General features: G+C 49.5%; 2 protein-coding genes across 4 annotated transcripts; both read right to left on the reverse strand.

Annotated features, from left to right (window-relative positions):
• Positions 1-4092: 4092 nt before the first annotated feature.
• Positions 4093-7772, reverse strand: MBLAC1 (metallo-beta-lactamase domain containing 1). The gene has a single exon (XM_019717638.2). It carries the CDS (start codon positions 7770-7772, stop codon positions 6957-6959), a length of 816 nt encoding a protein of 271 aa, XP_019573197.1. The 3' UTR covers positions 4093-6956.
• A 711-nt stretch (positions 7773-8483) lies between these two features.
• CNPY4 (canopy FGF signaling regulator 4) lies at positions 8484-12768 on the reverse strand. Of its 3 annotated transcripts, none has more exons than XM_074328530.1 (7): positions 12528-12686; positions 12060-12255; positions 10486-10612; positions 10294-10390; positions 9957-10079; positions 9338-9455; positions 8484-9237 (listed from the first exon to the last, which is right to left on the reverse strand). In XM_074328530.1, exons 2-7 carry the CDS (start codon positions 12190-12192, stop codon positions 9098-9100), a joined length of 738 nt encoding a protein of 245 aa, XP_074184631.1. In that variant the 5' UTR covers positions 12193-12255; positions 12528-12686; the 3' UTR covers positions 8484-9097. The 3 variants fall into 3 exon arrangements, with proteins under 3 accessions (XP_074184631.1, XP_019573198.1, XP_019573199.1); XM_019717639.2 differs by having other exon boundaries at positions 8484-9248; positions 12528-12683; XM_019717640.2 differs by lacking the exon at positions 12060-12255 and having other exon boundaries at positions 8484-9248; positions 12528-12768.
• Positions 12769-12815: the final 47 nt, after the last annotated feature.

Genomic DNA, 12815 nt, shown 5'->3' on the forward strand with positions numbered 1-12815 from the left:
TTATTATTTCTCCAACTGCAACTTATTTTTCTTCTCCCACACGGTAGTGCTATGTTTTCTCTGCACTATTCCAACTTCTCACACAATGGGGGTATTCCCTGGGAGACGGGCTTCTCCTCTGTTAATAGTTCGTCTAGGTCACAGGGCGCAGTGTCCCGGTGGGTATGCGGAGAGCTTTTGATGTTCCAAAGCTCTTCCAGCTCCCGATTCAGAGCCTATATGTTTCAGCAGTTTTGTTTACTCCTGCAGGGATCCGCCCAGATAGTTGGGGTCAGGGTTGGGGTGAGTTGTGAGAGGTGGCCCAGAGCAATGGCGGCGACCACCACCACAGCCGGTCCTGCTTCCACAGCTCTCTCCCCTTTGCCGGAACTAGTTGGGCTGTGAATTTGTGTTTGCGGTCCACAGTTTTCAAAACAGCAAATTTTCTGTTGTTTTGATCTGACACTGCTACTGTTTCGCTTCTAGCACCGGGCAGGTGGGGGCGGGGCGAGCTCTGGGAGGGGAGGGAGGGGGCGGCTAGTCTCAGTGCCTAAGGCTCCGTTCTCTGCTCGGCAGTGCGGGCTTAAACCACCGTTTTCAGCCTTTTTCCCTCAGTCTTTTCTCCGAGGTCTCTGCCGTGAGCGTTGGGTTCAGCCGTGTTATATGCTGTCCCCTCAGCCCTGTGGGCCATAAGCGGAGCCCTAGCAGTCCGAGTTCTTCCCTCTCCTGCAGCTGCGGTAGTTCCGGGAAGCAGCGAGCTCGGCGCACTGAGCGAGGTCTGCGTCCTGCGCCCGTGCGGCTCCGTCTCCGCGCACTTCTCCCTTTCCTCCTCCCTCCACTCGCGCGAATCTCCCACCTGTAGGTGATTTCAGTCGGTAGTGGGCCTCTTCGTCTTGCCTGTCTGCTGTGCAGGGAGTCCTTTGTGGAGTTTTTGTTGTTCGATTCTTTGTAAATTCCAGGGGAGCTTTACAGAGGCTCACCTCACGTGGCCATTTTTCCAGACCTTTGCCAATTTTTAAATTGGGTTTTTTTTCTACCTATTAAGTTATATGAGTCTCTTATATATTTTGAATATTAACTGCTTGTCAGATATACGGTTTGCAGATATTTTCTGCGGTCTTGTAGATTCCCTTTTCATTTCATTGATTGTTTTCTTTGCTGTGCAGATGCTTTTTAGTTTGATATAGTCCCACTTATTTATGTTTGCGTTTATGTCTTTCCTTTTGGTGTCATGACCCAGACGAATGTCAAGCTTTGCTTTGTCACTATGATTTCCCCTAATTTTATGGTTTCAGGTCTTCCATTTAAGTCTTTTATCCACTTCGAGTTAACTTTTGTGTACGGTATAGAGGTCCAATTTCATTCTTTTGCATGTGGATATTCAGTTTCCCCAACATTATATGGTTTTTCATAAAATTGAATACTACACATGTGAAAATGAATTACAGCTACCCACAATAAATGAATAAATCTCTGGATCATAATATTGAGTGAAAGAGAAGCAAGTTGTGTAAGAATATTTACAGTATGATTTTAGTTACATAAAGTTGAAAACATACAAAAACAATCCTTGTGTAGAAATGCAAATATGGTCAGACTACAAAAAACTTCAGGGAAATGGTAAACACCCCACTCAAGATAGTAGTTTCCTCTGAGGGGCCAGGAAAGCGATGGGACTGAAGAAAAACATGAAGGAGACTTCAAAGTAATGACAATGTATCTTTCTTAAACTGGGTGGTGACTACACAGGTGTTGGTTGCATTGTTATTCTTTGTACCTTTTATTTTTGAAATGTTTTCCTGACCAATTAGTATTTAAGAACAACAACAAAAAATTAGACTATTTAAGGTGTGTGAGTAGCAAAGGAGCGCTCAGAGCGGACTGAGAGGGAAGTGGGCAGTGGGTGGAGAACAGAGCGGTATGTAGTCAAGGGATCCAAGAGGGGAAATGCAGGTTTCAAGAAGGAATGTTCCGTGCTGCTGAGTGAGCAAGTGAAATGAGCACTAAGTGTCCATGGATTTGGCGATTATGACGTTCGTGAGCAACACCGTCCAGAGCCTTTTAGTGGAGTGGTCAATGTGGGAGCCAGACTGAAGAAGACAGTGAGCGGGACATGATGAAGAGGACTCGGTGAGGATATAAAACGTCTGGTCAGGGTGGGAGAGGGACTGCTCCTCTTCTGAAGGTGACGCTGGATACAGATGCTGAGTTTTCTGATAAGGGACTTGTAGCAGAGATAGCTGGGACAATGGTCGGCTTTCTCTGTGAAGTAAGAAGAGCTGCCCCCTTCTGGGAGTGACGAGGGAATGGTGTGGTGTGACTGACCGCTACTTCAGGGAATGGGAGAAGGCATAAGAGGATTGTGGTCAAGACTTACCTAACACAGGAAATGGTGAACTTTTAGCATCATCAGTTTATGCACACAGCTGTTGTGATATATTGCAACTGAGAAAATGAGCATAAATTCTTTACAGCTCCTTCTATCAAGAGGTGGAGGCGATTTCCTCATTCCTGAATCTGGGCTGGTTGCTTTGACCAACACAACGTGGTGTGAGTGATATTGTGCAATTTCTGAACCTAGACCTCAAGTGCAGGTGGCCTTGCGGCTTCTGCTGTAGCACTGGGAACACCTCTGGCAGCATGTGAACAAGATCGAGCCAGCCTATCGGAGATTGAGGAAACATGTAGAGAGATGCCCCAGTCAACCCTCCAATTCCAGGTAAAGCTCCTGATGGGTGAGTGAAGCCATCCTAGGCCACTCAGCTGCAGCCAAGGCAGGCCAGAAGAATCAAGGTTTGTAAGAAATAATAAATGTGGTTTTAAGCCACTAGTTTTGGGGGTCATTTGTTGTACAATAAAGCTGATTGATCCACCATTCATTCTTTGGACGATTTTTAAAGCATATTCATAACTGTCTGGTTGTTTTCAGTCATCATACTTTTGTCTGAGTATTCATCCACTCCCTGATTCTTTTCAAATGTGAACTCAAGAAAAAAATCTCTCTCCAAGCAAGCTCTTATGTTTCCTATTACTAGAACAGCAAAACTACAAAACCCACTGACTGTGTGTTGCTTGGAAGTTTAGGGCCAAATGCAGTGTTTAGTTTTTGGAAGAATCCCGAAAAAATTCTTAAGTCCTTGGTAAAACTATCTTCACCTTATACCTGGTCTCTAGTCTTCCTTTTAACTTTTATTTTAATTATGCTATATTGTATACATATATCTATGGTAGCCACTTGGAATCTTTTTTAAATATAGGCATAGTTAAAATTATGAATAATGTCTCTTACATAAACTCAAGCTTTCAGCCCCTCACCAAGTCTTCATTCCTATCAGACATTTATCTCTCTAGGAATGTGAGGGCCAAGTTCTCCTTCAGGGCCTGCTCTGATCCAGAGCCAGATGGCAGACAAGAAAAGGAGCAGCTTGAGTGAGTGCATCGTGGTGGCTCACCTGGGTTGGTGTGGGGTGGAGGGTTATGTCTATAACTGGGATTAGCCGACCTGGAGGGTTATGTCTATAACTGGGATTAGCTTCTCCATAGGGTAGTTAAGGGATTCACATGCTTGCTCTGACATTTACTAACTCATTTCACTTAATTTTCTTATCTATTTTTAAGAGGACAGTTATTGTACATGCGCCCAGCACAGGCAATAATTTTTAGCTTTTTACTATTTAGCCTATTACACTTTACTCCTTTTCTGTAGCCCTGGCACCTCGAACCCATTCCACCCTGGGTTTCTGGCCCCCAAACCCTTTGGCTTCTCCCACTGAGATATGGGGCACTTGCTGTCCCGCTCCAGCTGTTACTTCTCCACTGTTGACAACATCCTTGGCTGCCTGGTTGGCCATGTGGTCCACGTGATGCGGGACTCCATGCTATGGCAGTGGAGGAAGTATATGCATGACACTGTGCCCTGTGAGTGGCCATGGCAGGAGAGGGTAGGACACTTGGAGCCTCACAAAGAAAGAGGTGAACAGAGTGGGCTTTGGAAAACACCCCTTTGTTTGCAAAGTGGACAGGATGTTGGAACTTCTCAGAGGATGGGCAGGGACAGACACCTGAGTCCTGGACAAGGAGTCAGAACTGGGCCACAGGTAACAGAAAACTAGGTAGACCAGACACAGCATGTATTTATTTCATGGCATTTATAGACGAAACACTGAGCTCTGGAGCATTCAGAGAAGTATCTTGCATAAATTCTGCTCTCAAGGGGGACCGTGAAGAGAGGACATTTCCAGAAAAAAATGACCACCAGGCATTATCTAATGCTAAGAGACTAATACAGAGAATGCATTACAAGAATTTAAAGTAGGGTTAGACAAATCAGGGTAGGTTTTCCGTAAGTGATGAGGTGAGCTGAGCCTGGATGGTTAGGATGGAGAAGAGAGAGAAGACGGCAGGGGAGAAAAGGATGAAAGGCCTGGAGGAGAGAAGGAGGATGCTGGCTTGTGTGGAAGGCAGCAGGCGGTCCAGGCAAACTGGAGCAGACTTGACTTGAAAAGGACTAGAAGAGAAAGTTTGGGTTATTCTGCAGGCAATGTGAAGGCATCGAATATTTGCGATTAGAGGAATCTATCATATAGGTCAAGTTTTCCTGAGTTTTCAGAAAGAAAGAAAAGAAAAAAAGAAACGAACGAAAGAAAGAAAGGAAGAAAAAAGCTTGAAAGAAACTTGTAAGAGTACATTCTAGGCCCAACCTCACAGTATCTTAAGCACTGCTTTCCCTGTTATCAACCCTCTCTCCACACTGTCCTCACTGCTTCTCTCTAATGGATCATTTCCACCAGTGTTTGTATCCATTCAGGCCTCCTCCTGCTGCAAGGTGCTGAAAATACAAAATAGCTTAGGCAGGAGAGAAGTTGATGAGTTAAGCTGTAGATCTGACTTTGAAGGCTCAAACTTGTCCTCAGGTCTGTTTCTCTTAACTGCTCACTTCTGCCCCCTACTGTTTAGCTTCATTCTGTCCCCATTTGGTGGCCCCAGCTGCAGGGGGTTCCCTCCTCCCACATCAGTCTTGCAGGAAAAAAAGCTAGACTCTTTTCCACTAGCTCCAGCAAGATTACCAAGACTGGACTAGCTTGGGTGACCCGTCCAACCTGGAGATAATCAGTGGGGCCAAAGAGATGTGTTGCCCTGACCAGGCCTGAGTCATGAGCAGAACACCTATGTTGTGGAAAGTAAGTCCGGGCTGGAATTTATATTTGTATACAATCCCAGTGCATAGCTCTAAATAACCCCTGACCTCTCCTCTCTTCCTCTCCCCAGCCCTAAAGCCCATGCATCTACATGCCCCATATCAGACGGGGCCCCTGATGGCCGTGGAGACCACTTGGAACATAGTGCTGCACTGGCGGGCCCACAGCTGAGCCCTGAGCTCCGCCTGCACACCAGTGGCCTCCCTGCACTGTGGCCCCAGAGCTGGGGGGCCTGGCAGGGGACCCCCAAACCATGGCAGTGCTAGGGCCCACTTTACCACCTTTCTTGAATCCTTTTTTATCTGATGACTGACATGGATCTGGGCAGCCGCGGTTGCAATCTTGTGGTTCTCAAGCTGGTCAACACCAGCTACAAGTCTGCATATGGTAGAGAATGGTTCATCTTCCCACTGAACCAGCTCCTCAGAGCTGCCTTTGCCGACCTCTGTGTGGCCTTTGTGGAAGCCTGGGAAATGACCTCTAACCTGGCCGTGCCCAACAGCAGCCACCCAGGGCGGCTCATCATCCACAAGGTAGACTTCCTCCTCTCCTTCACCTACCCCACCTGAGTGCTTCTGTCAGTCCTGGGCTGTGTGGATAGAGGGCTTGGATACCGGGACAGTTGTGAAGAGGACCTCAGTCGTAATAGGACTTCTGGGATACGGGCAGGTGCCAGCAACTTGTCTCCCCTGGAAGACGGCAATAACTTCCTAACTATTCTTGCTCCAGTCCTACCCCTTTTCCACTCAGAACAAGTAATTATTTTGAAACATAAATGAGACCAGGTCATTAGCCTGCTCAACACCCAAAAGTTTCTAGCTCAGTAAAGATCCAAACCCCTCACCATGGTCCACGAGGCCCTGCATAAAGGCCCTGCCTAACTCTGCTCCCTCATTTACTGCCTCAACCAACCCCATGGGTTCCTGCTGCTCAAGCAGGTCAAGCTGCCCTGTGTCAGGGCTTTTATATCTGCTGTTCCTGTGTCTTGAAGGCCCCTTTCCCAGATCCTCATATGGCTGGCTTTCTTTTCATTCAGTTCTCTGACCAAACATCATCTCCAGTGGCTTTCCCTTACCACTCTCCCACCCCAGCACTCTATCCCCTTCTCAGCCTTTTTTCTCCTATCACTAAGTACAACCTGTAATTATTTGATTTACTACTATTATTATTGTTTACTTGTCTCAGTAGAATCTCTTCTCCAGGAGGGGCAGGGAGTTTGTCTAGCTTGCTCACTGCTGTTTCCCGGTTACCCAGAGCAGTGCTTGAGACCTTGCAGCTGTTAAATATTCATTGACTGAACGAATTAATGAATGAAAGTCAGAGGACTAAGGTGTTACTTCCATGCTCTGAACCTTCTCTCAGCAACACGCATCCCATGAGAAATAAGCAATGGCCAGTGCTGCAGTTGCTGATCACATTTGCATGATTGTCACTATTAACGCTTCAGGGTTACAACAGGGCAGTTATGATTTTCAATGTAGTTCCCTATTTTTTATTTGGGAGGACTCTCCCAAGAACATTCTCCCATTTTATCAATGGAGCGTGGAGAGGTGGCACATAGCAGATCCAGTCCTTGGTCCCAGTTTGGTTGCAAAAATAGTGATACTGGTGACAGCAGTAGTAGCAGCACTCTGACCTCGCTGGAAAATCGGCCTCCTGGAAAGGCTGGTAGTTGCCACCCTGACTCTCTGACTCTGGCTGACCGGTGTCCTGGACGTCGGTTCTTTGGCTGAGGGGAGGGGGGAGCTTGCCTGACAGGAGCCCGGTCTCTTCCAGGGCTTATCCGTGCACTATCAGCTCCTTGTCTACAACCACGGGATCCCGCCGGCTGTTCCCTGGACCCTTTTTCTCTGGATTCCAGGCTTCCCTGACCACCCTGAAGGGGGCTCCGTGACCAGGCACGACCACGTCAGCAGTACCTAAGACCCTCTTCCGGCTCCGCTCCTGGGCCACCGGGTCTTCACTTAGCGCCTGCCACGAGTCTTCGTCCCTATCGCGTTCAAACACATCACCCACCACCATTACGGTGCCCAGGGCCGTGCCCGCCACCACCACGCTCACGTCCCGCTGGCCGCCATGGCCCGGCGTAGCCCAAACCTCGAGTCCCGGCCCCAGCCGCAGGGGCCGTTCCTCACCCAGCCCGTGGGGGAGGTAGTGGCCTCCGGGGAGGCAGAAGTCGTGCGAGACCAATAGGGCCGCCCCGGGAAACAGCCCCAGGTTCCCGATGTGATCCGAGTGTCCATGGGTCCCCACCACCAGAGTCACGTCTGCGGGGGACACTCCCTGCCCGGCAAGGGCCCCCAGGAGCGCTTCCCGAGCCCAGGGGCCCCCAGTGTCCACGAGGATGGGGCCACGGGCTGCCTCCTCCAGGGCCGTCTTCGCCTCGCCGCCCGTGGACCGGGCCTCTCGATGGCTGGAGTCCGAGCCCCAGGTCCCAGGTAGGATAAGGGTCACAGAACCGTCGGCGTGCACCGCGTCGCCAACCCCCTCCGGCTCCGCGTAGCCCTGCAGCAGAACCACCACAGAGTAGGGGTCGCCGGACACTCGCAGAGGGAGCTCCCCGCGCAGCGGCTCGGTCCGCAGTAGATTGCTCATGGCCGGAGACAGACGTGGGGCTGTGGGCGACTGTCCAGTAACTTTGGGTTCCAACACGCCCCCGGCCTCAGCCACGTGGCACCTCCTAATCTCAGTTCTTTGCCAACCCCTTGCACCTTTAAGGTGGTATCTCCCTCTACCCTTCCGAAAATGGTACCGCCCGACCCTTTCTTCCGCGTTAATCCGCCTGTACTTCAGCGTTTTCGGCCCTCGCCCCGCTCCTTTCGCGTGGTAGGTCCACTGAGCATCCTCCAGAGGATGTACTTTTCATTTCCCTCGCTCTAATCGAAGCCACTCTACCTTAGACCTAGTTTTATCGTCTCTCTTGGGCCTTGGCTCGTTCCGAGGAAAGAACAGAAATCGGAGAGGCGGGAAGGATTTTGTCCTGTGCGAGCTGCCGTAAATCCAATTATTGCGGCAGGGGTGGCACCACGCACAGAATTTGAATCCCCCGCGCAGTCTCAGACATGCGCCGACAGGGGTTGCACTGACCCAGGCCTAAATACGGCCCTCGTCCGTGTTTTCCCTACCAGCCTCCTCCGGTAGCAGCATTACGAAGCACTACTCGCTTCTAACCGGAAGGCGGCTAACAGCCCTGGGCGCTGCCACATCGGCCCTGGGCGCTGCCACATTCTCTGGGCGCTGCCACATCGGCCAGCAAGGTATGCTGTGTCCTCGGCAGTTGTTTTGAAACTTTGGACCCAGATGATGTGTATTTTTTTAAGTTTACTAGCGATATAGAAAATTTGGCACCTGTGAAACTATGTGGTGGGCCTCGGTGAAATTAATACTTAGTACATAAAGTATCTACTCCACCTAATTTACCAACATCACCCCATCCTCATCCAATGTCCCCTCGGTTAGTTCGTTGGCATGTAACCTGGATGCAGGCGGCGTTTATGTCGTAGAGAATACTCTCTGGGTCTAAAAAACGGGCAAAGTGACCTTCCCACAGCCCACAACTCCTATACCATCCTAACCTCTAGTGGGCGGGGGGAGGGGTAGTAGTAAAGATATTTAAAGGGGAAAGCCTTCAATACTGTCACCACACACATCTACAATTAAGGAGCTAGTCAGCAAGCAGAGTGCTCATCTGTTGGGGTTGGGCTTTCCCGTACTGTACACACCTTTCTTCCCATAGCCATGCTGTACCATCAGGATCCTGCCTGAGACCAGATGGGAAAGAACAGCTACAAGCTCTTGGTTGGATCACTCACAACATCACCCTTAAAACAGGGGCAGGGAGAACTCAGCCTTCAGAGAGTTCTTCTCTGTGAGCCCTGCCCTTCCTGGGGATCAAAAGCAAGGGTCAAAGATCCTCTGGGTCATGCTTGGAGTGGCCTGGTGTGTTGGTCCTCTCTTCTTCCTCTTTCTCCTCCTCCTCCTCCTTCTCCTCTTGTTCTTGCTCCTTTCCTTCCGTCTTCTCTTGCCCATCGGTGATCTTTTCCTTTCCAGTCCAAGTTTCCTGTAGACACGCTAGGTTGGGTAATAGGAAACAATTTAGATGTGTCCTGGGGGTAAGGGATGTTGTCACCTGGCAGGAAAGGGCCAGCCCACACACTTACCAGTTTCAGCAGCTGGAAGCACATGACCTTCACAGAGAAAATGCTGTAGGGGCTGCTCCTGATGATGGAAGTACCAGTCTCCCACCACGTCTTCAAACTCCTCCAGCATCGTCTCACACTGGTCAAGTAGAAGAGACAGAAGGGTATCTGCTCAGCTGGGCTTTGGAAACCCTCCTCTTTGCTCTTCACTATTCCCTGTCTCCCCACCCCATCTTAGAGAGGCATGTAGCCAGAAGGTTAAATTTGGCTTCCTAGATGTGTGATCCTCATTCATTCAACAAACATTTACTAGCACCTACTCTGCCAGGTAGGTTATTAATAAACTCTGAGTCTCAGCTCCTTGCTTGTAAAATGGGAAATGGTAATAAGGTTATTGTGAGGGTAAAATGAGGCAGCATCTGAAATGTATGTGGCTTTGAATTTAGGACCTAGTAGGTGCTCGGTAAGTGGTAGTATATATTATTAGCATCCATTATTACTTCTTGATATGCTCCTGCAACTAATGACAGAGTCCTCACTCTCGCCCCTTCTCCCTGCTCAGGGACAGACCTCCCTAGGGTCTAGCACCCCTTTCAGGTTCCCTTCTCATCTCCTTGGTCAGTGCAGTATCCCATCTTACCTGCTTCTTGAGGAATGTGACCTCCACGCTGGGCTCATCCCACAGTTCCAGAGGGATCCCCAGATCCACCTTCACCCCCTTCTGCACCAGGCCTTTCAGCGTTGCCATGGTCTGACTTTGCCCCTGAGAGATGGGAATTTGGGATCAGCACAGCCCACTACCCACCTCTGTCCATTTCCACCATATCAGATTTGTCAACTACTGGAGACTTGGGTGAATTCTTGAGGGTGAGATGAGGGAGTCTTAACAATGGAGGGGACAGTCGAGAGCTGGGGGAGGTGGGCCCCAGAGTATACAGGTCTGAGAAGTAGGATCCTCCCCTGGGGAAGAGTCTGACCTTGGCATATCTCAGTGAGCCCTTGCGCTCAGCATGAACACTGTAATCCAGGATCCGCTCACATAAATTCTCCAAGGCCTCTTCTAGCCTTGTCTCTCTGTGGGAAGAGGAGAAACAAAGACTCCCTGAATATTGTACGAGTTCCCAGGGCTCCTTTGGGGGTTGGAAGGTGGAGGGACACCAAGGACTCACGAAACGCTATAAGGGACGTGTCTCTTCCTCTTGCCTGTGTCCAGCACCTGCCCCAGCTCCAGCACCTCTCGAGATTGGCCAGTGCGACTCAGCTCTTCCTGTAGCTCCAGGCTCAGCAGCTTACACACTAGATGTTCAAGGGGATGTGAGAAATAAACAAACATGCCAGCAACTCATTCTGCAGATGAGCAAAGGCAGTAGAGCATGATGGTTATAAGTGCAGACTCTGGAGCCAGCCCAGCTGGATTGCAATCCTGACTCAGCCACTTAGTAGCTGTGTGACAATCCTGCTGTGCTTTGGTTTCTTCACTTCTAAAATAGAGATAATAACAGTACCTCTTCATAGGGGTGTGGTCAGGATTAAACAAATCAGTCTATGGAAAGCCCTTTGAATAGTGCCAGGCACACAGTGAGCACTGTATTAGTCTTTGCTGCTGTTCTGCAGTTATTTATTGAGCTCCTTCTGGATGCACAATAGCAATACAGAGAGCAATAAAACCCATGATCTCTATCCATGGGACACTGCCAATATTGTTGGGGACAGATAATAGACAGCAATATGGTGTGAAAGACCCTACACTAGGGGTTAAGACCAAGAGACATAATCTCATTAGAAAATGCAAAATTCTTTCAGTGGTCACATACTAACTTCCTACTAACCTGCAATTTCCTTAAGGTGAGCATTGCATCTGTTCCACCTCTGTCTTTCCAGCACCTACCGTTTGACCTGGCATGTGATAGGTCCCAAGAAAGGGAGTGGCCTATACAGAAGTGTCAAGTGAACTAAACACAAAGGCAAATAACAAAAGTGCCTAAAATGTGCCAGGCACCATACTAGGATCTGGGAGACACAGGTACTCTCCTTCCCTCCAAGGGCTTACCATATGGTTGGAGGTGATAGATAAGAAAGAAGACTTCCAAAGGAGGTGACATTTAAATTGGATCTTGAAGAACCACATACAGAAGGGAGAGGGTCATTCCAGGCAAAGGGAAAAACAATGGCAAAGGTACAGAGGTTCAAAAAGATAAGGTAAGCTCAGTGACCACTACGAAGTTCAGTGTGGCTTAAGCATGGGAACTTTGGGGATGGGAGTTGGGGTACGGAAATGAAAGAAAGGTGGGGGCATACAATAAAGAGGCATACGCTCTGCCCTAAAAAATGTGGGCTGTAGTCTGAACACAGCAGGAGGCCTGCAGAGGTGTTAAACCAAGGACTGACCGAAGGACTGACAAGATTGTGTATGTGTTTAGAAAAACTGACAGAAGTAGGGGCAAAAGAGTGGGATCAAGTCTTGAGGAACACTGATATTGAAATTTAGGTTAAGGGTAAAAGAATTCAGGGAAGAAATTAATGTCAGGAAGGCAACAAACTAGAGAACCACAGCACTCAATGGTCCAGCTCTGAAGTGCCCCCTCTGAGCTGGGCCTCAAACTTCATGCAGCCACAGAAGATGCTGTCTGCTGTAAAATCCATACAGTACACAACCTTTGCAAAGCCTCAAACGTATGGGGAACCTCTCCTAGCTGTGTGGCCTCCTCTTTTATTTATGAGCTTCAAGGGCTGACTTACTCACCTCTAAACCCCCTCAGGAGAACGTGGGACCTGTAATTTGGGAGCGTCTCTGCCGGGGTGGAGCAGAGATGTCCACAAGGTATGAGCGTCACACCACGCTCCTGCAGGCTCTCCAGATTTAGGTCCAGTGGCATGGGGGAAACACACACACACACTGAAGATGCTCAGTAGAGTGGGCGGTCCTGCGCAGATAGTCCCTGAACGAGAATTCCCACAAACCATTGGGTCACAAGCCAGCCAGAAAAAGCGGGCCCTTTCTGGGTGTCTCATGGGAATTATAGTGTCATAATTTTGGGATAGCGCTATGAGTTCCCTCCCTTGATCCCATTCGATTTGCGCCAAACTCCATCAGAACCTTCCTCGGATCTTTAAGGAGGTCGAGTGACCCACCCGTCACTGTCCATCTGGTCCGGCCCAGACAAAGGACTGGGGCAGAGGGATGCAAACAGGGGCTACTCCCTTCAGATACCTTCGCATTTGCTGGGCAGGCGTTCTGTGTCATCGTCCTCCTCCTTTGGCGTCCCAGCCCAAGCACCGTACACAGCCAAGACGAAAAGCAGCATTCCCAACCGCACAGGTCCCATGACAGAAGAGCTGTCCACAACCAACCACCCTTTGCCTTCAAACCAACTTCAGGAAGGCAGCGGGCCCTTTAAATTCCAAGGCTGTCAGCGCTAACTTTAATCTAGCCTAGCACAGGGGGCGCGTGCGCAGTGCCGGCCCAAGAAGGGGTGGGGCCTCTCTGCGTTCAGGGCAT

Source organism: Rhinolophus sinicus, linkage group LG03 (assembly GCF_036562045.2).
Source record: "Rhinolophus sinicus isolate RSC01 linkage group LG03, ASM3656204v1, whole genome shotgun sequence".
NCBI classification, from domain to species: domain Eukaryota; kingdom Metazoa; phylum Chordata; class Mammalia; order Chiroptera; family Rhinolophidae; genus Rhinolophus; species Rhinolophus sinicus.